This window comes from Cebus imitator, unplaced genomic scaffold (genome assembly GCF_001604975.1).
Source record: "Cebus imitator isolate Cc_AM_T3 unplaced genomic scaffold, Cebus_imitator-1.0 Scaffold108, whole genome shotgun sequence".
Lineage (NCBI taxonomy): Eukaryota > Metazoa > Chordata > Mammalia > Primates > Cebidae > Cebus > Cebus imitator.
Genome location: NW_016107423.1, coordinates 1,487,653 through 1,515,235, shown reverse-complemented (window position 1 = coordinate 1,515,235; position 27,583 = coordinate 1,487,653). Strand labels below are relative to the sequence as shown.

General features: G+C 42.8%; 1 protein-coding gene across 8 annotated transcripts in view; it reads left to right on the top strand.

Annotated features, from left to right (window-relative positions):
• Positions 1–27,583, top strand: part of STARD13 (StAR related lipid transfer domain containing 13) — a 251,605-nt gene that overhangs the window by 208,747 nt on the left and 15,275 nt on the right. For 7 of the 8 annotated variants that reach the window (XM_017538037.2, XM_037741811.1, XM_017538039.2 and 4 more), the window contains exons 4-8: positions 2,279–2,342; positions 14,258–15,618; positions 17,049–17,222; positions 18,347–18,506; positions 27,343–27,541. In XM_017538037.2, coding sequence (XP_017393526.1) covers positions 2,279–2,342; positions 14,258–15,618; positions 17,049–17,222; positions 18,347–18,506; positions 27,343–27,541 — 1,958 coding nt within the window. Of the gene's footprint in view, positions 1–2,278; positions 2,343–14,257; positions 15,619–17,048; positions 17,223–18,346; positions 18,507–27,342; positions 27,556–27,583 lie in introns of those variants that run through there. The other variant, XM_037741812.1, reaches the window with a different exon arrangement.

The following is a 27,583-nucleotide window of genomic DNA, read 5'->3' as shown; positions in this document are numbered from 1 at the left end:
TCTAAGAGGCATGTATCCAGGGAAATTACAATGATAGACTCTGATATGATAGGAAACACTTCGAGTCAGGGAAGCAGTTGGGTTTGAATTGAGAGATGAGCACATAGAAAACTAAGGAAACAAATAAGATGCTTGTTTACTCCAGGAATAACAAAACACTGAGAATGAAAGGAAAGATAATCAGAGTATTACATATTCTAAATAGCATTCCATGGTCATAATTAACACTATTAATTTATCCAAAAAAACATGAAATTATGACATAACTACATTTGAAAGAGACAGAGTGAGTGTATGTGTGTGTGTGAATGTGTGGTGTGGGGTCTGTGTCGGGGGTGTGAGGGGTGGGAATAAGTAGTAAAAGAAAACAAACTCTCATCTCTCATAGAACAGCCGATTGGTAATAATTTGACCGGAAAGATCAATAAGTGACAGCACAAACATGTTATTAAAAGTAAACACCACAATGGCCAGACTCGGTGGCTCACATCTGTAATCATAGCACTTTCGGAGGCTGAAGTGGGAGGATCACCTGAGGTCAAGAGTTTGAGACGAGCCTGTCCAACATGGTGAAACTCCGTCTCTACTAAAAATACAAAAATTAGTCCAGCGTGGTGGTGGGTGCCTGTAATCCCAGCTACTCGGGAGGCTGAGGCATGAGAATCACTGGAACCCAGGAAACAGAGGCTGCAATGAGCCAAGATTGTGCCACTGCACTCCAGCCTGGGAGACAGACAGAGACTCATTCTCAACAACATCAACAAAAAGAATTAAACGCCAAAAGAAACAGAATTATCTCCACAGGCATTCATGATTGTGATTTTTAAAAGCAATCAAGTAAAGCAAAATAATGAGTATTTGCAAAGAGAATTTCATGAATATTAGAGTGCAGAAGGTTAAAGAGTGAATGAAAACTGAGCATGTAATCAACAAATTGAGATGTGAAAGACAGGGGAATGTTAGGGTAGTTGGTCTAGTTACTTGGTGAAAAGACAGAAGTGAAGGAGAATTGATAGGTTGCTTGATTATGGTTCTTTGGGTAGCTAACTAATTGGTTAGTCAGCTTGTTTAAGACAGGAGTGGGCTCAAAGAAAAGCAGGCAGTTGAGAGAGATTGCAGATGTCAGAGGGAATAAACGAGGTGACAACGTCCCAGATGAAGTGGTGGATGTGAAATGAAAACAAGGTTGAGGCGTTGGCTTTGATAAAGAATAGGACTATCTTCTCCTGTAAACCAGAAGACTAGTGGGATGAATAAGCTCATAGATACAATTTAGGGTGAAAAAGATTATTAAAAGAATTCTTATCTAATAGCTTATATTTTCTCACTGGCAATGGTGGCTATGTCATGTGTTGAGAGAATAAATCTTTTTGGTGGTCTGAGATTGGGAGCCAACCAGAGGAGAAATAAAATGAAAGAAATGCAGAGTAACATCTTGGAGAGTCTAGCTGAGGGTGAAAATCAAAATGTATTTATTAGCACAGGCTGCCATGAGGAAACACCACGACTGAGTGGCTTAAACAACAAATTCATTTTCTCACGGTTCTGGAGGCTGGAAAGTTCAAGATCAAGGTGCTGGCAGGGTTTGGCTCCTGGTAAGGGTCCTGTGACCTGTAGATGTCTGCCTTCTCACTGTGTCCTCACATGCAGAGAGAGAGAGGGAGCTGTCTGGTATCTCTTCTTACAAGGACATGAGTCTTCTGGGATCAAAGCTCCTCCCTGGTGACCTCATTAACCGTTAATCATGTCTTTACTCCAAATCAATCACGTTGGGCATTAGGGCTTCAACATCTGTATTTTGGAGCAACATAGTCAGATTATAGCATGTATAATTAAGCACTGTAATGTGAGTTATTTTCCACCTATACCCAACCGCCTGATGTCAGGAGAAAAGACACATGGTGTGTTGATCCATGCTTAGAGAGTAACAGGATAGACGATGCAAGGTCAAGGTGGCCAACAATTTGAGGGGCTGGTGAAAGTGTGGCTAAAATGATTGGCCATGGATTCCAGGAACAGTGGAAAGAGAAGGCAGAAAAGGGCTGGCTTTAGATTAGGGAAGAGGCAGGGATTGGTAGGCTTGGCGGTAGAGTCCTTACGGTCAGGAGGCTGGAGAACAAATGGGAACGATTTTAAAGCATACCTTCTGTGGGCGCAGTGCTGTCTGACATAATTGGTTGTTCCTGCAGTTTCAGCTTTACTGGAAACAAAGGAGGATTCACTGGAGACATTTAAATTCATTAATGAAAGTAATTATCACATTTTTCTTTCATTTTAGACGACTAAATACGTTGAACAAGTGTGCCTCAATGAAACTTGATGTGAACTTCCAAAGGAAAAAGGTAGGTGCCCACACCTTAATAAGAATGTGGCTATACCAATGGATGCAGCCTGCATTCATTGATTAGAAACAACATGAAGTCTGGACGCAGTGGTTCGCGCCTATAAACCCAGCACTTTGAGAGGCCAAGGCAGGAGAATCACTTGAGCACAGGTGTTTTAGACCAATCTGAGCAACATAATGAGACCCTTGTGCCTACAAAAAAATAATAATAATGAATTAGCTGGGCATGGTGGCTTGTGCCTGTAGTCCCAGCTATTGAGAGGCTGAGTTGGGGCCCTCACTTGAACCCAGAAGGTAGAGGCTGCAGTGAGCCATGATTGTGCCACAGCACTCCAGCCTGGGCAACAGAGTGAGACCATGTCTCCAAAAACAAACAAACAATAAAAAACATGAACCTAAGCAAAATTTTGAAATGCCTGACCATCCATGTGGATTCTCCATATCCCATTTCGTTTTATCATGACCAGCTAAATAAGTCTATTATAAACTCAGGCTGAAATCTGTTTGTTTCACCATTTCATTTTGCTTTCTTTTTTATTAGAGGGTTTGCATAAAGATGTCAAATATCTCAATGCTTTATGGTGATCTTTTAGAAGTGTCCATTGTAAATGTCAACCCCTTATTAGACTCAAATGCTTCACAGCAATGAGTAGATTAAAAGTTCAGAAAGGATCCAGGGGTCCATGGCGAGTATCTTCTGGCTCATTTTTCCCAGCAGTGTTTTATTTCATGCACGTGTCAAGATGCATCCACTATCAGGCAGATTCAGTTGCTAATGTATGAGGGAGCCAGGGGACAGTGTGACAAGATCCTGAACCTGGCTCATCTTTCACCATTCTCTCCACTGCGCTCTTCGCTAGCCACGAGGAATTCGGTTTCGTTTGAAAAGTCACTATGCTCCCTCCCTGTCACGGGACTTAGTATGTGCTGCTTCCTCTTTATGGACCAAGACTAGAGATGTCAGTTTTGAAATAAAGCTGTACTTTATTGAATATGTACTGTTTTCTACGAGCTAGATTATGTACTTACCACACATCATCTCATTTAATCCGTTGAGACGGGGCTTCTCTGTTTTCTATGTAAGGAAAGTAAATCTTGAACAAGCTAGGTCGTTGCCCACAATCTTGCAGCTAGCAGCGGAGCAGGGTTTCTACCTCAGGGATGTCTGACTCCAATATTGAGGCTCCTAGCCACCATGCTATACTGCCCCTCTTTCTCACTGAATGGATTCTTTTTAGGAAATTCACAATTAGGATCCTCAACTACTTTTTTCATTTACCATCTCCACTATGTAGCAAGTCAAGCCTCCATCTATTTTGAAGGATCAGAGAAAACATCTTTGAATCAAAAGAAAGTGTTCTTTATCCTGGTCCACACAGAGAAATAATTAAAGCCAAAGAATTTTAAGTTGCTCCTAAGTAACCTAATCTTTAAAAATAACTTTAACCTGAATTTTTGCTCTAAAATAACACCAAAAAAAAAAAAATCAAATGAATTTTGGTGGACCTCACCTTAAAAACAATTTGAGATTTGAGCTGGAAACCAAAGATTTAAGCTAAGGAGGTAAAACAGTGAAAAACAATATCCAGAGAAATATTAAAACATGAGCAGTTTGTCCAGGCCAAAGACAAATTAAAAATGTGGGAATAAATCTCCCAACAGCTGTCTGGCTGAATAGACCCCTTGAGAAGCAGACATACGATTTGAAGCATGAGGGTCAGATGTTGTTTTGATTGGAACACATGGTTCCTATTAAAGTGAACACAGCCATGCCTGTGTGTCTAAAGTGTGGGTCCTCAAATGGCTGGTCTATACGGCTGCCTATACCGACCATTAGCTGTACTGCATCACAAAAGAAAATGCCAAAAACTAATGACATGAGTTGTTTTCCACACAGTGGAGTGATTGGATTTTTACCATCACCAGCTTTTGAAAACCCACAGGCAAGATGGGCTTGAATAACATTTGTTCAGCTCTTTGTGCCTTACCTTCACAAAGCTCCTCTGTAAATCGGTCGCTTCGGTATTCTGACCTTAATGCCGTCTTTATATCGGATCTAGTGGTACGCACCCTTAAAGCCCCTACTTAGCTATAAGCCTCAGAATGCATGCGCTTGAATAAAATATTGCTTTTCACATCGTGAATTGGAGAGTCATGGCCTGAATTTTCCAATGAATAATGCTGACATGTGGTCTCCACCTACTTATGAATCTCAATAATGACCAGAATCTGTGGCCAGATTGAAGCAACCACTCAGGAGCCGCTGTGTTGTGACACCCACTTCTGTGATCTTCCTTCTACACAAGCTGTAGGCTTTATTTACTCCTTCATTTTACTGTGAAAAAGTAAGGAAAAAAATGAATAGGAGCTAAGACTAGGCCAAATGATCAGAAATAAGAAAGGAGACTTGAGAGTTGAGCACCTCATGAAAAGCTTCAGCCAACTTCAGAATTTATTTATTTGGAAGGAGAATAAGCAACATTTCCTCTGGATATGTCCCCATGTTAAGCCATCCAAGAAATAGAAATAGACACCCCATCTCCAATCTGCAGAGTCCCAGACTTATTTAATTCTGCAAAAAGTCATCCCCAAACAGCTGAACTGTCTGGGGTCACTATCATTTTCCACGGGGCTGTCGGGCCTGTGAAAGGGTTTATGGGGGCTGGCTCATCAGTTTGTGAGGTTAGCAAAAGCTGACACACGGCTTCCTCCCTGCCAGGCACTATTCCTTGTCCTGAACTCCATGTCACAGATGCAGAAATGGAGGGGCTTGGCACTTGCGCAAAGCCACACAGAAATAGCAAAGGCAGGACTTGAATCCAGGCAATCTGGCAGCGGACTTCCCCTCCTCACCTTTCAGATATATTCCGAGACAAACCGGAGCCTGGGTGAGCCTCTAGCCCTTGGCCTGAAATCTACAAGAGTCTCATGTTTCCTCAGCAGTACATTCAGCTCACTGTGTGTTGTTTTTATAAGAGGTATGTTCTTGCCATCTGTACCCAAGTCCACAATTTATTTATTTTCTTCATGGCAATTGTATTTAATCCTGTAGGTTTTGGTGGGCTGACACAAGGAAGGAAGCAAAAAATCCAGAAGTAGGTGGCGAAGATGAAGGCCTTTGCATGCCTGGTTAGGCAGACCCCTTTCTGATACATGAAATGCCACTTCCAAAGCACTAGGAGAAATGACATCATCCCTACCCTCCCACAACAGAGTTTCTAACCATTTTGCACAAGAGAAAAGTTCCTTTAAGGCTTCGAGATGACCTTCCCTGCCTCTACATAGAGTCAGGTGGTGAAGAGTATTGTTGAATTTAGCTGCATACCTCACTGGAAGACTAACAACCCACGCAAGAGCATTTCAGGAGACAGGACACCAGTGCTTCTGCCACCTGTGGCTCTGGCTCTCCCTGTGGCATTCCTAGTGGCCCAAACAGGCTACCAAACAGGCAGGCCTGGCCACGTAGCTCCAGTTGACATCTAAATTTCTATGTGACTATGGATGAGTTGCCTTTTGCAGCTGTGGATTCGTGTGGGTTCCTGTTTCCAGTGTAAAGATATGGCCAAATTCCATTTTTTTTAAAAAGTCCTTCTTTATGGAATGTCTGGTTGGCATCTGTTTCTGAGGAATATATAATTTCACTGAAGAATGTTCTCGTTTTTAGAAAAAAAAAAAAAAAAAAAAAAAAAAGGCCAAACAGTGGAGACTCATCTAAATTAAAAACACCAAGACACACACAAAGCAGCTTTTCTCAGGAAAATGTTTCTTCCTTGTTATTACCCACAAAATTCACACTTGCTCTATGATGACATTGAAGTCTCCTGATTAAGGTGTTCATATGCTTCAGCTTCAATTCAAAGTAAAAGCTGGAGACTGAAGACTCCAATTAGGCTGTTTATTGAATGAGGAAAGAGAAGGACGTATATCCACATAGGACTCTTACCTTTCCTCTTACCTAAGAATATGTCTCAAGAGAGAAAGAGTAGCTTCCAAAGAAGCTTCTGGTTGAAGTTATAGTTTTAATAAGGCTCTCTGAAATCATGACCAAAGGTGGAAAGCAACACAGAAACCATGACTAATTGCCACCTTGCAGCCAGCACCTCCTGGCCTGAATGCCATCAGCATTTCAGAGGCACTGCAGTGTTGACAAGGGGCCCGGCTGCCACCCCCACACTCCCCACTGCCTTGCAACTCCCCGCATCTCCCACCAAATGAGACACCTCCTGGCAACTGCAAAGAGCAGTCAAATGAGAGAAAAACAACCTTTTAGTCCATCATTCCCTTGGCTAGAGAGTATTAACAGCCTTGAATTGCAGATAATTACATGTGAATGTCCTAAAACTGTAGGGCCTTTGTGTAGAAAGGATCTTCTGTCTTGTTTTCCAACCTCCCACTCACTCACTGCAGGATTTGACTCTTAGAGCATCCCTCTCCCTCACAATTTGCCGAGCCACTGTTTATTATAAGCTTCTCAACATGATGAGCTTTTCACATGGCAAGGCATTTTGTTTTATTCTACAGACTAGAAAGGCCTTCCATATGATAAGCTAGTAGCTGATTCCTTCTAAATTGGCCCATCTGAGCCTAGCTTTTTTCTCTGGAGAAGCAAAGAATATGGATTTCCCCATTCACTCAGCAGCTCTTTAGCTCTGCCCTTCAGAACTGGAATCAGCAAACTGCTGCTCCTGCTTTCATAAATAAAGTTTTATTGGATCAATAGCTGTGCCCATTCATTTCACAACAATGGCAGAGCTCATTAGGTGAGGGAGAGACCTTATGGCCAATACACCTAAAATATTTATGATATGGCCCTATACAGAAAACATTTTCTGACCCACGCTCAATCTAGAAGAGTTTCCCAACTATCTGTGGTGAATGACTGGTTTTCTTACCTTATTTTTTTCCAGTCTGCCACAGACCAAGATACTTTTGTGAAATTCAATACAAATGAATTATTAGAAATATGAACTTTAAAAAATTACAGAAACAAGCCTTAATGGTTTATTGTTAGGCTCAACTGACACAAACGTGCATGCCGATAAATATAATCAAAACAAATATAACAGGGAATAGGGATGCAGGATTTTTCTCAACCCCTCTTTGCCAGCCAGAAACTTCTGCACTGCTTTCTGGAACCATTGAAGGACAGGAGGGCTACAGCTTACAGCTCCTTTCACCCCCCCCACCCCCAAAATTTTCCGTGTCTCCCAGGTTCTTGTCCCACATCAAAGAAGAATGAGGTTATGCTGACAATTAAAGGGTGAAGAGGGTAGAGAAGAGTTTTATTGAGTGACAGAACAGCTCTCAGTGGAGACAGGATGCAAGGGTGGTCCCAAAGTCGGGTGGTTTTCTCCCCCAGTGTGGCTGGGTCTGGGCTTTTATAACCTCGGAATGGGGGATTGCATGCTGATTGGTTTGTGAGTGTGCAAAAAAGCTAAAACAAAGACACCAATCAAAGGTGGGCATGACAGTGTAAAAAAACTAATTAGGGAAAGGTAGGCATATGTAAATTAGGTGAGGGAGAGGATCAATCAGATTAAAACAAAGGCACCAAAGGTAGGCACAACAGTGTAAAAAAACTATTAAGGAAGGGTAGGTATATGTAAAATAGGTGAAGGGTGGGAATCTGTCAGAGGAAAGCATGCCAAATGGGAAGAGAGGCTCTCAATCTAGTCTGTGGATTTGTAGCTTGGCTTTCAGCCTTCAAACTGCCTTTGGCTTGAAGGTGCAGTTTCACCAGGAACCTGCACCTATCTGCCTAGGCATTTGACAGTCTCCTGCTGCTATCAATAGAAAAGAATTACAAAAACTGTTCAGATTTTTATTGAAAGTGTGCATATATGTGATTAATACAAAGAATCACAATTGTGCTCATACCATTTTTGTCGTTCATCTGTCATAACTGAACAAAAAGTTTATTTTAAAATAGTTTTAAAGTAAATGCCCTCAAATTGAATGCCTATATGCACACTTTGAACAAATACTTTGACTAAAGTGTATAAGATATATATTTTTGGGGGGTGGAGTCTTACTCTGTCACCCAGGCTGGAGTACAGTGGCACGATATCAGTTCACTGCAACTTCTGCCTCCCAAGTTCAAGCGATTCTCCTGCCTCAGTCTCACAAGTGGCTGAGACTACAGGCATGTGCCACCACACCTAGCAAATTTTTGTATTTTTAGTAGAGATGGGTTTCACCATATTGGCCAACTGATGTCAAACTCCTGATCTCAGTTGATCTGCCCGCCTGGGCTTCCCAAAATGCTGGGATTACAGGCGTGAGCTAATGCACCCAGCCATAAGATTTTTAATGTGACAGTGAGTTTCTTGTTTGTTATCTAAGTTAGGTAGGATTCATAACAATGCTACTCATGGGGAATAATGTATATCTAAAAATCTTTTGTTTGAGTACCAATCATCATAGAGAAACCAGTGAAAATAGAGGGTTTTAAGGCAAGTTAAAAGTTTGGGCTATTCCATATCACCTACAACTTTAGGGTATTCCATTTCACCTTTTATTCAAAATGATGTTAAGTGGTGCTATATTTCCAAAATTCATCTTCAGTCTTTCATCTCTAGCCAGTTCTTATAATTGCAAAGTTACAAACTTAGATTACCTGCAAGACAGTGGATCCTGTACATTATACACTTTGGGTTATGGTAAGCAAACTAACCTTGAATTGGCACGTGTTGTGTATCAGATTGACCACACACCAGCAGCATACAGCTCTCACTCATAGGGCTCACCGTTTAAATCTGCCTACACCCAAACTGGTCTCTACTCTATTGAGTAAGACAAAGCCACTGATTATGAGCTTACAGGGCACAGTGTGTCAAATGGTGACAAATGGTTTTAATGCTTACTCTCAATTTCCGTAGCTATCTCATTAAAGATCAAGTCTGGAGACTGGCATCCCCCTGACCACACTCAGAGTAGCACTATCTAGAGTTCCTCATTTCTAAATCAATCTATTCATTCTTTTAATTATCCATCCCAGGAGGTTGTGGTTCTTAGATCCTTGGTCATTCTGACTACTCTTCTCTAGAAATCAACCCCTTAAAATGTGGCATATGGAAAGAACCCATTGTTCCTGATGTAAGTGACCAGTGCAGAATGCAGTGGGGGCTGACCTTTTGAGTCTTGGGATCTGTGCTCTGGTCATGCATCCTAAGGTTAGTGCCTTTGTTTAGTAGCCATATTACATGGCTATGTCACATTAAGTTATATCTGCCAGAACTCTCAAGTCTATGAATAAATAGGAAGGTCTGCTGAACTATGTTTGTTTCATCCTGCCATCCTATAGTTGATTTTTGAAGTTAGAGTCATTATATTTTAAATTGTGAAATTTCATCTTATTAACAGGTCATCCTTCACTTCTCTTAAGCTCTATACACTTCTCAATATTGCTCTTCTTTAACAACAATAACTAGTTTCGTCTGTCTGGGGTTTATATGGTATTTTCACATATGGTCCCATTTGGTTCTGTTGATAAATCGTCCTAGATGTGCATTATTATTGTTTTTATTTTATAACTGAGAAAACTGAGTCTCAAAGAACCATTAGCAAATAGACTTATACCATCTTTACAGTTTAAAAACACGAGTTCTGACCCATTCAGGTTCCTCTTAATATGGTCATAACCTTGAGACATTCTTCCTTCGGTTATTTACAGTCTTTTAGTCACACACTTTGGAGGAGTTACTCAACCAGTTACTAACAAAACTCTCTGCAGCAGGCTTGTCCAACCCTCAGCTCATGGGCTACATGTGGCCCAGGACAGTTTTGGATGTGCCCCAACACAAATTCATAAGCTTTCTTAAAATATTATGAGTGTTTTTGTAATTTTTTTAAGCTCATTAGCTATCATTAGTGTTAGTGTATTTTATGTGTAGCCCAAGACAATTCTTCTTCTTCCGACATGGCCCAGGGAAGCCAAAAGATTGGACGTCACTGTGTAGCATCTAGCTAGTAAGCCATATTGTCCACAACATGAGAACTTTTTTCAGTTTCCTTGCTGAAATTCTGATGTTCCATGTCCCTGGTATGTCCATGATCAACTAAACCACTGAGACAGGAGAATAAAATTAGCTTGATGTGTCCTTTTCTTTATAAGCACATTTACTCCTAGAGATTTCCATTTTGCATTTCTAAATAATCACAAGCTATTCATTGTTAAAATTATCAAACTCAAAAAATTATCAAACAGAGGAAATCTGATAATCTCTTTTAAACGATCAGTACACTTCCATAAATACCACTGGAGAGTCTGCTACGTGCCTGATGCTCTGTGGGTCTCGAGTGTGTACAAAAACCTTAAATTCTACTGCAATGTGTTTTTCATACCGCAGATCATGGCCCCTCGGTAGGTTGTCAAGTGAATTTGGTGGATCACAAACAACAATAAAACAAAACAAACAAACAAACAAAAACAGACTAAACTAGACTAAAAAGGATTAGAATACAAACAAACAAGGATAATTTCTTAAGCATTTTTTTTTTGCTTTAGTGTAGTCAGTATATGTGCCCTGAGTTGTGATGGAAAATAGATTTTTTGTTATATGTCACTATCAAATAGTTTGAAAGATCCATCATTGGTGGAAGAAACAGATACACCATTTCAATACCCTTTGGGGCATACGATGTCATTGTAGGCACAGGATGCCAAGGAAGAATGGTCATTTTTTTCTCTGTTGCATTTTGTTTTTTATTGCTTTGGTTTTTGTTTGTTTGCTCTGGTTCAAGCAACGTAAATACTGCAAAAACTTCCCTAAGTTTGCCTTTTCTCCCAGGAGATCGCTGCTTTTTCACATACCTTAGTTGGGCTGTAAATATCTTCTTGTTGGCCAAAGGGAGTATAATAAGCTCTTAGAGACCAGCAGACAGGGCCAGGCTTTCCCGTCCCAGGCCACCGTGCCCAGCTTGGCATGTGTTCTTAACCTAAATAAAGGAATCCCTATCCAACTAGTATGTGGTGTGCTGGCATCCTAACCAGGTTTGAGAGAGGTAGTTGGGGCCAACACTAAATGTTGTAGTTTCTATTTTTAAATATCTATATTATCTTTAAAGTCATATCCTTTTTTTGCCTTCTCAAAAACTCTTTGCTAAAAGGGCTTTTTCACAGTCCTTATTTAATATCAGTTTCTCACTATCTTTCTAAAATGCAATACAAAAATCCAGTAAGTTCAACGTTCAGCCTATCATGGTGCCTTGTGTATAAATGACACTCAGATATCAGTTTTTGTTATATCAATCACAGGAAAAGAGGGAGTAGAAAGTACTAGTAATAAAGTATATTTTGAGTCATCATTCTGGAGTCTTGCCTTTTTTCCACTTGTACAGTTACAACTTTCTAAACTCTTTCACCAGAGCTTTATACAACTTTTAAAAAATCAAAGGTAATTTTCCACTGTGATCTCAATGCTATAGAATTCTTGTTTGTTTCTTTTTCTTTTCTTTTCCTTTTAAGAGACAGGGTCTTGATATGTTGCCCCAGCTGGACTCAAACTCCTAGGCTCAAGAGACCTTCCACCTCTGACTCCCAAGTAACTAAGATTACAGATGCGAGCCACTGTGTTAGTCCATTTTTCATCCTGCTGATAAAGACATACCTGAGACTGGGTAATTTATAAAGAAAAAGAAGTTTAATAGACTCCCGGTTCCATGTAGCCAGGGAGGCCTCACAATCATGGTAAAAGGTGAAAGGCACATCTTACATGGCAGCAGACAAGAGGGAATGAGAGCCAAGCAATAGGGGTTTCCCCTTATAAAACCATCGGATTTCATGAGACTTATTCACTACCACAAGAACAATACAGGGAAAACCATCGCCATGATTCAGTTAACTCCTACCAGGACCCTCCCATAACATGTCAACATGTGGGAATTATGGGAGCTATAACTCAAGATTAGATTTTGGTGGGAACACAACCAAACCATATCAGCCACCGGACCTGACTTCTAAGCTATAGAATTCTTAACAGTACGTTGGCTTTGTACTTGCTTTCACTTTAAACTTGAATGTTCAAGTTTGTTATTTAGTCCAACCTACATAGAAACTAGGTTTTGAGGGAATGAATAAGAATAGGAAGATCCCTACAATGATTAACTGTGCATCTGCTTACGTTTCCTTAAAAACAAAACACTGCAAGGTTAAGGTGGATGCTGGATACGTAAAAAGATTGATAAGCAACTGAACAAACATTGAAAGATACAAATAAGCAGGTGTTTCAGTGAGGGACTGCTGAATGCACTACCTTATTTAATCCCTTCAGCAAGCCTATGAGGCAAGACCTGCTGTAATCTCATATTATAAGTGACAGAAACTTACTTAAGTGAGGGTAAGTAGCTTGTGGACAGTCACCTAGTTCTGAACTGGTATCACTGACACTTGGAACCAGGTCTTAAAACTGAACGCCCAAGTAGAATAAAATAAATTTAATTCAATTCACAAAAGAATAAGCAACTATTATTTCCTTGGCATGGAGAGGCTAGACACATGAATAAATATGTTTATATGGATGAAACAAAGAAACACAGGTCCTGCTCTTTTTTTTTTTTTTTTTTTTTTTTTTTTTTTTTTTTTTTTTTTTTTTTTTTTTTTTTTTTTGGAGACAGGTTCTCACTTTGTTGCTGAGACTGGGGGGTGCAGTGGTGCCATCACAGCTCAGCTCACTGCAGCCAGCCCGGCTCTTGATGACCCTACCTGTAACAGCTGAGCGTGGAGGTTCTCAAGCAGGAGGCTTCTAAACTATAAAAACAAGAAATCATATGATTCTATTTGGACTACACTGTGGAAAGCTGTTGAGATGGGGAAGATGCTGGAGACAGGGCTTCTCCCACATTTTCACTATCACAGATCCAGGGAGAGGTGGCAAGGGCCTATGCTAAGGGAATGAGAATGAAATTACGAATGAGGGAACACATTGGAAAATCAGTTCAAAATTGGGTCTTGGTGATATGCTTGGTGAGGATGAGGCAGGATCTGATGATTCAGTTCATTTCGGAAGGAACCCATATGCTCTAGGTCAATGTCTGTGCTGGGCCCAAGGCTATGCAAAGCTAAGCAAGGCCATCTCCAGCCTCAGGGAATGCAGACGCTGCTCTCTCAGGGGCTGCAAATTCAGGCAGAAACAAGACAGCTAGAGTCAATGTGTGAGACACAGAGCGTAAGACAGTGCCAAGCTGTGGGGACCCACCGCGGCCACACAGAGGCGTGCACTCTGCCAGCGGTGTTCCGACTCGGAGTTAATTCGACAGAAAATGACTGCTCATGCAAAGTAGCCACATTGGACTATCATCAGATAGTGATCTCCAGAATGGCTCTCTCCTTCCTACCTAAAGAATATCAGTGGGTCATTTTGCTGTTACCTTATCCAGGAAATACACAATAAGAATCAAGCGCAGGAGACTAAAATAGGGAGTGTTAGCCTTGAGATATACCGACGCTGAGATTCAGAAGAGGCAAGCTGGAAATACGGTCCCTGGGGCTCAGTGAAGAGGTTTCTGAAAGAAGTAAGTGCCTTTTATGGCAGAGTTGAGTTTCTGTGTGAAAAAGAAGACTGCAGGTGCTTCATATTTAGACCATCTAGTCTGATGTAATTATACCCTCTTTGTAATCAGTCAGGGAAAACTTCTTAGAGAGGAAGGAAGGAAACATTCAACACCACTATAAAAATGGGAAGGAAGGAAGGTTGACAAGTTGAGAAGAGTCCTCTGGCCACCCGGAGGACGGGTATGTACAAGACAGTGAAAGTGATGGAAAGCTTAGTGGTGCCCACGCAGCCCACAACACCTGTGCATGGGAGGACAGAGGGAAAGGAGGTGGAGGACCGCGCAGGGCTGCCCTCAGCATGCCCAGAGTTCCTGCCTCAGCCACACTGTCTGCTAACGAGCATCTTCCTTGGTGTTCCGCAGGGTGACGACTCCGATGAGGAAGATCTTTGTATCAGCAACAAATGGACTTTCCAGAGAACCAGTCGCAGGTGGTCTCGTGTGGACGACCTCTACACCCTGCTCCCTCGAGGAGACAGAAATGGGTCACCCGCAGGCACGGGGATGAGGAACACGACCAGCAGTGAGAGTGTCCTCACAGACCTGAGCGAGCCTGAGGTCTGCTCCATTCACAGTGAAAGCAGCGGGGGCAGCGACGGCCGCAGCCAGCCGGGCCAGTGCGGTACCGACAGCCCGGTCATGCTGGATGCCCCACTGGTCAGCAGCAGCCTCCCGCAGTCCCCCAGAGACATCCTCAGCCACCCCTTCCACCCCAAGAATGAGAAGCCCACCAGGGCCAGGGCCAAATCATTTTTGAAACGCATGGAAACTCTCCGAGGGAAGGGAGCCCATGGGAGGCATAAGGGGTCAGGGCGGACAGGTGGCCTGGTGATCAGCGGGCCCATGTTGCAGCAGGAGCCAGAGTCCTTTAAGGCCATGCAGTGCATCCAGATTCCAAATGGAGATCTCCAGAATTCGCCGCCACCTGCCTGCAGAAAGGGGCTCCCATGCTCCAGCAAGTCGAGTGGCGAGAGCAGCCCGTCAGAGCACAGCAGCAGCGGGGTGAGCACGCCCTGCCTGAAGGAACGCAAGTGCCACGGGGCCAACAAGCGCGGGGGCATGTACTTGGAGGACCTGGATGTGCTGGCAGGGACAGCACTGCAGGATGCAGGGGACCAAAGCCGTACGCATGAGTTTCACTCCCAAGAGAACTTGGTGGTGCATATTCCCAAGGATCACAAACCAGGAACATTCCCCAAGGCGCTTTCTATTGAAAGCCTGTCTCCCACAGACAGTAGCAATGGGGTTAACTGGAGGACCGGTAGCATCTCCCTGGGCAGACAGCAGGTTCCTTGTGCCAGGGAGTCCAGGCTCATGGCATCCTGCCACAGAGCCAGCCGAGTCAGTATCTATGACAACGTCCCTGACTCCCATCTGTATGCCAGCACAGGAGATCTTTTGGACTTGGAGAAAGATGACTTCCTCCCTCACTTGGATGACATTCTGCAGCATGTCAACGGGATCCGGGAGGTAGTAGATGACTGGTCCAAAGATGTTTTGCCTGAACTGCAAACTCATGATACGTTGGTTGGGGAACCTGGCCTATCCCCCTTTCTGCCTCCTAATCAGATCACCTTAGATTTTGAAGGTAACTCTGTCTCAGAAGGTCGGACCACACCCAGTGATGTGGAAAGAGATGTAACATCTCTTAATGAATCTGAGGCTCCAGGGGTCAGAGACAGGAGGGATTCTGGTGTAGGGGCCTCTCTGACCAGGCCAAACAGGTAGGTGGCATGCACTTGTGAAATGATTTTTCATCCATTTCCTAGTAATTGTGTTCTGTTTATTTTTTTAACAAACATGCAGAGTATTTACTAAACGCCTGACTCTAAGTGGTGTGTGTGATTAGGAATTGTTTGAACAGAAGTATGACTTCTGGTACAGATATCATGGTGATTGAATCCATGTTAACTTATATTCATTTTCTGCCTATCATTTATTTCTATCTTAGTTTTATCCAAAAAAAATATTTTGAGCTTCTTACATGCAAAGCATTATACCAGGCACCATATGCAAGGAATCCTGCATAACCAAGACCCAGTTCCCAGGCATAGCCTCTTCCCCTGACCTTCCTGTGATACATTCATCAAAACGTGTCTTCCCCATATTTTATACTTTTTTTGCTCCTAAAAGAAATTTCTGAGGTCTAAGATGTGTCCACTGTGCATTTGTTTTTGCTTTAAAGGACCAATTACAAAGTGCATAAAAGCTGACTTACAAAGACCGTTTCAGAAGCACCCTAGAAAAATGGCCCTGGGAGGCCCAAACTAGTGGAAACAATTCCACTGTGTGTGCTGCTGGGTTTCTGGTTGAGGCAGGGGTGCGTCTTGGGGCTCAGTGATACATCACCGTCTGTGCTGCTCATCTCAGGCTCCATCTCATACTGAGCAAGAGCGAATGTGTTGAGACATGGAAGACAATGAGAAAATATTCTGCAGCCCCAGACATTTCACAGCTCTCCCTGACTCTCTCTCTCTCTCTTGCTCGCTTTCTCTGTGTGTTTCTTGCTCCCTGTCTATATCTCTCTCTATTTTTCTCTTTTTCTATGTTGTTCTACCTATCTCTCATCTCTGTCCTTCCTCTCTCTGTTTGTCTCTGTCTCTGCCTCTCCATCTCTCTCTTCATCTTTCTATCTCTGTCTATCTATCCTCTGCCTCTGTCTCTGTCTGTCTCCTTCTGTCCCATCCCTCTGTCTCTCCATCTCTCTGTCTCTCTCCTTTCTATCTCTCTGTTGGCTTTCTTTGCATCTGTCTACATCTCCCTGTTTCACTTTGCTCTTTCTTTCTCTCTCTCTCTCTCTCTCTCTCTCTCTCTCACACACACACACACACACACACACACACACACACACACACAGTCTCAGCTGCTCTCAATGCTTTGGGAACAAATTTGGAATAAGCAAACAACCTTTCTTCTATCACTTATTTAAACCTCCTTATAAAACGGATAATAAGACTTTTTCCAGATTTATCCGACTTGGAACAATCATGTCCTATGTTTATCCTGCACATTCGTGTCTTCCGTTCCAATTTGCTTTGTGATTTTCTTGGCTTGGACACTATCTTGATTAGCTGTGTATACATTGGTGATGTCCGTGTTTCCTGCCACCAAGTCCACTTTGTGACTGCCTTCTCTGATGGTCTCTCTGGTAAAGGCGACTCCGATGGAACAGTTTCCAGCTGTCTCACCAGCCCCGGCCGGCCCCAGCATCACCCCACATCAGCAGCCAGACAGCTGGCCAGCTAAGCCTGCTCCAGCGCTTCTCGCTGCTCCGCCTCACGGCCATCATGGAGAAGCACTCCATGTCCAACAAGCACGGCTGGACATGGTGCGTAGCACGTTCGCCGGGAGGGCACTGCTGGCTCTAGAGCTAAGTGTGTGATTGCAGGGCTCCCATGTTAATTTGTGATTTCTGAAGAACCCGTTCATTGCCTTCACCGATGATCTCCTGGACGTAAAGCATGAGCTCTGCCGTAGCCCTGAGGCGCGGGAGCTCACAGGAAACGTTGCCCTATCTGTAGCTCTCAGTTGGTTTCCAGGGAAGGCAGTTCAGCTCCAAGAAAGAAAAAAAGACAAGTAAAGGGTGATTAATTGTGAACAGAGGAAATAAAAATAAACTTGCCATAAAATAACCCTGGCAGTTGGTACAGAAACAGCTGTCACTTGTTCCTTCTGGTCTGATGCAAAGCTCACCGCTTGGAGCATTGATTCATTCAAAGAGCATTTAATTCTTCGAGTACATTGCTGCTTTTATTTCGTTGGCAAATAGAAACAAGAATATGCAGTAAACCTTGTAATAAGGAATTGACAGAAGCATATGTTAGAATGTGGACCTATTATAGATGATTTGCTGGATTTGAAATCATAAAAAATGTGTTGGTAATTGTCCTATGTTTTATATTACGTATTTTTTAAAAATCAATGGTGCTTTTATAAAATAGTTTAGAAGGTTATAAACTGCATGGTCAAATCAATATATGCCTGTGTATTAAAATGTCCTTTAAAAACTGCAGCTGGCTCTAGAAAAGTGAGGACAGAGCCAAGACATGTTCTTTCTCTTTTCTCTCTTCCTTTTCCTTCAACCCCAGCCAGATTTCTTCTTCCTCTTGTAATTTTTAAATTCGTTTTGATTTGTTGGGGACTTTTAAGTGTTCAGCACTTGAGAGAGGAGTCTATCACAATTAAATTGGAAAGTTGTCCACTTGACCTAAAAACAGAGCTGCAAATACATTCTGCTAACATGACTCATGCTGTTTAGTAGTTAGAGAGCACGCAGGCAGAGGCCACACAGAGCACGGTGGGTCGTGTGATGAATGCAGAGAGCATGCTGAATTCGCCCCGTGTCTGTTGGGTATTCCAACAAAAGCTTGGCTTCCCTCATGCTTGCTTCCAGAGCCTCTCCCCACAGTATGCCCCAGGAGGCTTGCATGACCTGGTTTCTGTAAATTCTAGGTCAGTTCCAAAGTTCATGAAGAGGATGAAAGTTCCCGACTACAAAGACAAGGCTGTCTTTGGCGTTCCTCTCATCGTCCACGTCCAAAGAACGGGACAGCCCCTGCCTCAGAGTATTCAGCAAGCACTGAGATATCTCCGCAGCAACTGCCTCGATCAGGTAGGGCTGTAACCCACCCCCCAACCATGGGATTGGATTGATGCGATGCCAGACTGAGTCAGAGCTGCCCAGTATCAGGCAAGATATGCCTCACCAAAAATAAAAGGCAATGTTTTATTTGAACAAGCTACATCCTATTTGAGGATGTTTCCTCATTGGCAACTTAAACGATGACCTGGAGTGACTCCTGCGATGTCTAATTTGCAATCCCTAAAATCTGGAGTTAAGCTATCTACTGCATTTCCTGTTTAACTATTGTTTCAGTGCCACCATTGATTTCATAGCATTCTTTTCTCTCTGTTATATTATTTTTGAAAAAGAATTAGGTTTTTTATGCCTCCTTTTATTGGTTCTTTTTTTTTTTCTTTTGAAGCAGCATCATGACCAGGAAAACTTAAACCAAAGATAGATTTATTTATATCTTTTAAAAATGTCCAAATAAAATATGAACAAAAGTATCAGCTAAGTCAAATGTCCCTTCATTTTATAAAGTTGATTCAAAACTCAAGCTCTCCAAAATATTCAGAGATCAATTTCTGCCTCCAGGACTTTTGGGGCCCACCATAATGGTGGGCTGTGATTAAGTCCAGAGTGCAATCCATCCTGTAGTTTATAAAGCAAAGCCTTTCCTCCTCCAAATTAATACACATTAGCTTCTTAGACATTCTGTCCAAAATAAAAGCTGTGTTCTTAATTGATAATTTGCAACCCTGAATAGTGGGTATATTTCCAGGTAGCTATTCTGTAACAGATTCTGTTTATCATAATTTTTGATGTCATGCAGAGAATCTGTACCAACCTAAGATTATTTGTACCTTTTATTGATTTACCCTGGACCTTGGGCTTATGGGCAGGAATGAGCTCAGCTACATGAACTCAAAGATCCTGGCTGGTGATGCTTGTAGAGACTCCAATACTGAGACCATACTTAGTATCAGGCTGGTCTCTTGGTAAATCAGATATCAATTTTCAGTGCAGAAAAATAGAAGTAACTTTTTCATTTGAAGTCACCTTTGATTGAACTGAGAGTGTGATCACCTTTGTTCCTCCTCACTTTTAATTTAGAGAATCCGCACATAACATTTTTCTATATTTGGATGTCATCACGGAGGGTGGGATGGCTGCTGTCATTGTTGTGATGATAGCCATTTAGTTTTGAGAAATATACTTAACAGCTTGCCTCTTATTCCCCAGAAATAAGGGTGACAGGCTACTTTTCAAGGGTTCTCTTCTTTGGCAGATGCTCCAACATGAATTGACTTGTGAATCACATCCTAATAGAGTCAGCCAATGGATCTGGTTACTTACACATGCATTTTAATTTTTTTTAGCTGTAGAGGTTTTACTAAGAATACACATTATTCCAAGATCATGTTCTAAAGATGTTTTACTGAGAAAAATGTTTAGAGAGGTGGGCTCTGGTGAACCTTTGGGAAAGCCTACTCTAGTCTCTACTCCAATGCTAGAAGTATTGCACCATGTCACTTGGCATAGAACTTTGTGGCCTCAATTGTACGTTTGTTGTTGGTTTGTGGGTGCAGACCCAAGATTGTGTTTTGTTCAGAGACATGTTTTTCCAAGCAACTCAATTTCTGTAAGGTATGTGTCAAACTCACCTCCTTCTTGGTGCTCTTTGAGACTTTGGCTTTGCCCTGTACCAAGCACAGAGAATATTTTGCTCCAAAAGCATGGCCAGCTAATGCTTATCAGCAAAAGCTCTATTAAGAGAAAACAGTGTTCAGGAATGGCTAAAGGAAGTGCAGCCTATCTGTGTCATTAGTTCAACAAAAATAACCTCTCTTGACCACCTGGCATGTTTTAAGAAATTGTACTAAGTGCTTACATTAACTGCCTCATTTACTCCCATATCCACCCTTGAATGGTGTTATCCCCAGGTCACTGTAGTGGAGCCAACACTTGCTTGCAGATCTAACTCCGGAGTCCAAGTTCCTAACCACTGCACTCTGCTGCTGCTTATTATAATTGCTTTTCCCCAGTGGACTTTGGGGTGATGCCATGTCTAGCATTGAGGAGTAGCCCTATACAACTCCCTGATGAATTAATTCACTATCAGGATTTTGTAGTTGATGTTGGTCATTAAGTCATGTAACATGCTTTCTGTGAGACGGGAAGAAAAAAACTTCCTTCTCTGGCTACAGCACCTGAAAACATTGTGTTTCTTTTGGACAAATGGTCTGTTTTTTAATACTGTGCACACCAAACTCATTCATGTGGGTGTCTTTTTTTCACTGTAATGGCTGCTAGAAAGCCTGGAGCCCAGTATGTGTTCTGTCTGTAGTAAATACGTGTAATTTTTTGGCATGAATTTTATGCATCAACCTTATTCCTCGTCTCATCCACCCTTTTCTGTCTTTGTTTTCCTTTTGCTGTAATTTTCTTATCTTTTATCTTTAATTTAATTGTATCTTATTATATTTTATAGATTACTGTAAATCCCCTTAAATTCTTTCTTGAACAAGAGCGGGTATAAATAATTGAATTGTAATTCCACTATTCCATTCACCACAGAGTATTTAGTGTAGACTATAAACCATTCCTGCCCCTTGTAGCTTCTGAAAAACATGTAGTGCCATTATCACTACTGTTAGTGGGGCCAGTCTCCCTTTGGAAGCAAAAGTCATATCAAGAGGGAGAAGGACACAGGGCACCAAAACCTCTTCCACCCCGTGTCCATCTCAGGTCAGTTTTTTAAATCTGGGAGAATATGGCAAGATGAAAAACAGTGTACCAGCAAAGCTCTGGAGGCAGAAGACTCATTTCAAGACATAAATACAGATTCTAAATGTAATAAAAATGAATAGAGCCACGCATCTCTTGCGTCAGTCACATGGGAGAATCCGTAGGACATCAAAGGGACTTTCACCACAGCCAGTCACCACCCTATAAGACACCCAGTCCTGCCAGGGCTTCCAACCTCGGAACGTCCCTCCCTTTCCTTGTCACGTGGTATGGAAAGCAGACAGAGGCCACCCCTCTGGCTCCTGGGAAAAAGGAAGGTGGTAATAGGAAGGAAAGGAGGGAACGAGAGAAACATAAGGAATCAAAACCTGGCTGTTCCAGAGATTTCAGAGCAAGCAAGAGCTGGTAAAAGCGAATCAGTACGAAAAGCAAGGGGAGGAAGAGTGAAAAGGAAGGAGAGCAACACCAAACGAACGTTTTTTCTTCGCCAACAGCACCTCCATGGGATTGAAAAGATTCCAGCCTGCACAAGGCCTTGAGATCTCAGCCTCAAAGTTGCAGAAGACCATGACATCCACAAATATCGCACCTCTATGCCCATTTTAATAGGAAGCACCACCCCCTACCCTCCCAAGATTTTGCCCCGAGTCTCAAGGAGGAGGCTTCCTGCAGTGCATCAGCCCTTCTCCCATGCTAAGCACTCACCCCGCATATAAGCACTCACTGCCGCTGACCCGGGTCCCACAGAGTCTGCAACATCGCCCACCTTTTGCCTTCCACACTCCACATGCACAGCAGTTTCTGTGATGCAACAGTGTTCATGTTTGCCCTTGCAGCTGGCTGTGGGTGAGATGAGGAAGTTTAGCCTTCAATTATGAACCATTTGTATTCAGACATAGTAGTGTGTGAGAGGAGCCTTGTTTTGTTGTCTGAGCTTTTATTTCTGCCCTAAATCAACTGTGCACAGAAGGATAGGTTATACCTGGCTCCTGATGAATATGAAGTCACTGCAGTGAGAGGCTAAACCTGCAATGCTCAAAATAAGAATCTGCCACATACTCTTCTGATGAATCTGTCTCTTTCTGAAGAAAACCAACCTTCCTTCATTAGCTGAGCACATTTCTAAAGAAGAGGAAATGGAAGTCCTGATAAACATCATTAAGTCCTGAAAAAGATTAGCATAAACAGGATGCCAAGAGGGAGATGTAATATTATTCAGATGGAATTTGAATTCTAATGCAGCACTCATGCTCAGCCTCTCCTCCTAATAGAGCAGTGAGTTTTAAAAGCCTAATTATGCTGGGAAGACTCTTAGTGCTCAGTACAAGGGTCCCCGCCCCACTGCCTGTTCCTCACTTTGCCTGTTGCCTGCCTCAGATAAAGTGAGCAGTGCTCTGGGGCAATCCAGTGAAATTATCCTTCAGTCCTTGCTTTTTTCTTTTTTTCTTTTTTTTTTTTTGTTTGAGACGTAATCTTGCTCTGTCACCCAGGCTGGAATGCAGTGGCCCCATCTTGGCTGACTGCAAACTTCTTCTCCCGGGTTCAAGTGATTCTCCTGTCTCAGCCTCCCGAGTAGCTGGGATTACAGATAAGCACCACCACACCCAGATAATTTTTGTATTTTTAGTAGAGATGGAGTTTCACCATGTTGGCCAGCCCAGTCTCGAACTCCTGACCTCAGGTGATCCACCTGTCTCAGCCTCCCTAAGTGCTGGGATTACAGGTCTGAGCCACCATGCCCAGCTGAGTCCTCACTTTTTCATAGCTAGATTTTTAGGTGAAAGACAAAAGAGAGAGGTAACAGGAAAACTAGACCAAAGGGACACCCATCACTCACCCTTTTATCTTCTAAAGGAACAAGAGATCACATACAAGAAAGATGCTTGTAAAATGAATTCTGCATTGCTGATGGTCATCCTCCCCTTTCTCAAGAGAGTGTCTGGGCTGAGCTTTAACAGTAGATGACAGCAGGACCTGTTATGTCATTGATGGGACCAGTGGAAAGAGAAAATGTGAGATCCCTTGTTCATAAATCATTGAGAATTTCAAAACCAAGACAGCAGAGCATTAAACCAAGTGTATGAAGACCCTATGTGACTGCCCAGGCTGCCTGCCATGGGTGACAGACACAAAGGCAAAAGAAAAACATTATGCCTTCCTGGGATCTTCCTCATAAGAAAGCTGAGGGAGCTGGGGATGTTGCCTGTCCATCTGCTGTGATTAGAAGGATGAGCAATGGGGCAGGTGAGGTGGCTCACGCCTGTAATCCCATCACTTTGGGAGGCTGAGGCAGGCAGATCACTTGAGGTCAGGAGTTCAAGATCAGCCTGACCAACATTGGTGAAACCCCATCTCTACTAAAAAAATACAAAAATTAGCTGGGCGTGGTGGTACGCACCTGTAATCTTCGCTACTCGGGAGGCTGCGGTGGGAGAATCACTTGAACCCAGGAGACGGAAGATGCAGTGAACTGAGATCATCCCACTGTACTCCAGCCTGGAAGACAGAGGGAGACTGTGTCTCAAAAAAAGAAAAGAAGAAGAAGAGGAAGAAGGATGAACAATGGGTTTCTTCGGTTCTCTATTTTTTTAATGTGGAAAACAATCTCCTGTCAAAAATTCAGATCAATCCTTGCTTTGGAACGTTTTTTTTTTTTTTTTTTTTTTTTTTTTTTTTTTTTGAGATGGAGTCTGGCTCTGTCGCCCAGGCTAGAGTGCAGTGACTCAATCTCAGCTCACTGAAACCTCCACCTCCCAGGTTCAAGAGATTCTCCCACCTCAGCCTCACAAGTAGCTGGGATTACAGGTACCTACCACCATGCCTGGCTAATTTTGTATTTTGTATTTTTTAGTAGAGCTGGGGTTTTGCCACGTTGGTCAGGCTAATCTCAAACTCCTGAGATCAGGTGTTCCCCCCCACCCACCTTGGCCTCCTAAAGTGCTGGGATTACAGGTGTGAGCCACTGTGCCCAGCCAAAACTTTCTGAAGGAGAAATGATGATTGGAAACCACTGGTTGCCATCACCATGTTGTTCTGTGAGGATCGAGAGGGGAACTTTCCTCTGGTCTCAAGATTTCTCTGTGCCTGAGAAAGACTATCTTCTACTCATTGTGCTCTGGGCTTTTCACAGCAACCACTAGAAGCCCCATCCCACAGTGACTTAAATGACAGAAAATTCATGGTCTCACAAAACACAAACAAAAAGTCAGGAAATAGGCCAGTCATGGTGGCTCACACCTGTAATGCTAGCACTTTGGGAGGCCGAGGTGGGTAGATCACTTAAGATCAGGAGTTCGAGACCAGCCTGGCCAATGTGGTGAAACCCTGTCTCTACTAAAAATACAAAAATTAGCAGGGTGTGGTGGCGAGACCTATAATCCCAACTACTTAGCAGGCTGAGGCAGGGAAAATCACTTGACCCCGGAGGCAGAGCTTGTGGTGAGATCGTGCCACTGCACTCCAGCCTGGGTGACAGAGTGAGACTCTGTCTCAAAAACAAAAACAAAAAAGAGGTCAGGAAATAGAACGGTTCCAGAGTTAGCTTAATCATCAGTTCATCAAAAGCTTTGAAGATGGGTTGTTTCCATCTTTCCCTTTTGCCATCTTCAGCTACTACATCCAGAATCTGACTTGAGACTCACCTTTTCTTTATTAGGTTTATGAAAGAAAATGTTCCTGCTATACTTCCAACAAAAATCCACAGAAACAAAAATATGTGTGTGTGTGTGTGTGTGTGTGTATATGTGTGTGTGTGTGTGTGTGTGTGTGTGTGTGTGTGTGTGTGTATATGTGTGTGTGTGTGTGTATGTGTGTGTGTGTGTGTGTGTGTGTGTGTGTGTGTGTCTGTATTTCCCATGTCCCCTAGAAGACAAGGGCAGGGCAGGAAGGTTATTGTCAGAATTTGAGGCAGCACAAATAAATCCCTGACAACTCTCTGGAAATCCTGAGATCTCAGTCAGAGCAGTCAGCTCAGAGCCTGCAGCTGGAGAGCCCCAGACATGTCTAAAATAATTAAAATAACAGTATTTGCCGAAACAAGAAAGAAGCTTGGAAACCAAACAATATGAAGATAGCATCTCTGGGATGTGTGTGCACATGCACAGGAGTGTGTGGCCAGAAACAGCCCGCAGGACACGGTGGATGAAAGAGGAACGTGCTCGACAGTTTACACAGAAACACTGTCTGCTTTCTTCTTTTTATAGATCCTGGTCAATATTCCTGTGCTGTTAAGAAAAAACAGGAATTCTTCTCAAATGGAATAATACCTAGTCATGTGAGGATAAATATTTGTGAGTCACACTGAAGTAATTACCTTCAGGGCATCCCGATTCTGAGAACTCTCGTGCAGCACAGCCCTGTGGTATGCACCGTCCTGGGCCTCCTTCCAGAATCAGGAAAACAGAAGATGTAAACGCGTCCAAAATGGATCTCCCCCCAATAATCACTCCCTTCACATCTTGAAATTTTTTTTTTTTATTTTGACAGTATATACTTTCTTTCCATGCCCTTTGATGAAATTTGGAGTCGTTGCCAGTTGAAGGAAGATGAATGTTGTTTAGATTCTTTGTGGCGAGTCATCCAAGTATGACAAAATTGTGCATTTTCTAGACACTCCAAACTTTAAGAATAAAAAATAAAGTAATTCATATTTTAAGTGACAATATTATCAGCCTGAATATCCTGATGTGTGGGATTAGAGTGATAAACCTTGGCATGCAAAGAAATATTACTAAGAATTCTGTTTTTATGACCACAAAAAGTAGCAGTGTATAATCTCCCCTGTGATCCATTCAGTTGACATACACAAAAACCTGAGTATGCTCTAATGGCTTGGAATTCTTCTTTTGCTGTTACTGCAATTTGAAAGAATGAGAGCTGCTCTCCATTTGTTGCAGCAATCAAGAAAGCCTTTGTCAGATACCCAAACTTGGGTGGAGGTTGGCCTGGTACACAGAGCGGCCAGTAAGATGACCTATATCAGGCATTCTTCCAGGTATAGGGAGAAAGAGCAGTGGCTGATGCTAATGGCCACTGTCCACCTGTCCAGCCACTCAGGAAGGTTCTACCTTGCTTTGCAGAAGCGGGCCAACCCATGAGCCACTGGGGAATGAGAGCTATGGACACTGAGGGTTGAAAAAAATCAACTCCCTATACGCATTTAAAAATATAGCAGACATATTATTTCACTATAAGCCAGGGCTCCCAGAAAGATCAGTTCGTTTTTGAATAGAGGCCAAGTCCAGCAAAAGGAAGTTCCTCTAGGGGGCCTGCCTAGAGCTTAGCATGCCCAACCATTGCAGGATCTTCGTTCTTGCAGGGCTTTGCTCTGCCTCACTCATTCTCATTAGGGCCACTCTGTTCTTGATGCCTTAATGCTCCATTTATTCAACAAGCCGGGGAGGCGTCTAGGCTCTGAGATTAAAAAGTCATGATATGGCAGTATCTTGAGGTCCGAGAAAAAAGCCACCCAGGAATCATTCTCACTAGAGCCATAGCTTATAGCATAAAAACAAACAGGTAGAAAAGTAAGTGCCAAGAATTTCAAAGCTGGAAAAGTAAATAACTCCCTTAAATGAAAATATGCACTTTTGATATTATTCTGTTTCATGAACATATTGCTCATAAAACTCTTCCCTGCAGGGGCACTGGATATGACTGTTTATCTGGGATCCTTTCATTCATCACCCACACTGTTTCCAGCAAACCTCCCATTGACCAAACTTTCTCAAACCCCCATGGCAATGTAAACCCTAGAGGGTAGGGGATTTTACCTGCTCTGCTCACTAATGACACCTACGAACTCCAGGCATGCCTGATACACCGCGGTAACTTGCTGAATAAATGAATAAAATAATAACATCTGCAGTGTGATAAGACGTAACAGGTCACAAAGTGCATGCACATCTGTTTCCTCACTTACTCTCCACAGTCATCCTGTGAGGTGAGGTTTTATTCTTATCTTCATCTCATAGGAGAGGAAGACAGTGTTAACTACTGCCTGAAAGTAGGTACATGGGTAGTTCAGCATGTGCTCAGTGGGAGGCAATTCCAGCTCATCCAGTTTCCATCCCATGCCTCCTCCTCCTCCTCACACCCAGGTGTGGCCTGGCTGACATATCCCTATGGCTTGTTTCAGGTGGGTCTTTTTCGCAAGTCGGGGGTGAAGTCTCGAATCCATGCCCTACGCCAAATGAATGAGAACTTCCCTGAGAACGTCAGCTATGAAGACCAGTCTGCTTATGATGTGGCGGATATGGTGAAGCAGTTCTTCCGGGACCTCCCTGAGCCTCTTTTCACCAACAAGCTCAGCGAGACCTTCCTCCACATCTATCAGTGTAAGTGGAAATAATGAGCTTGGTGTTCTCGTGAGCATCCTT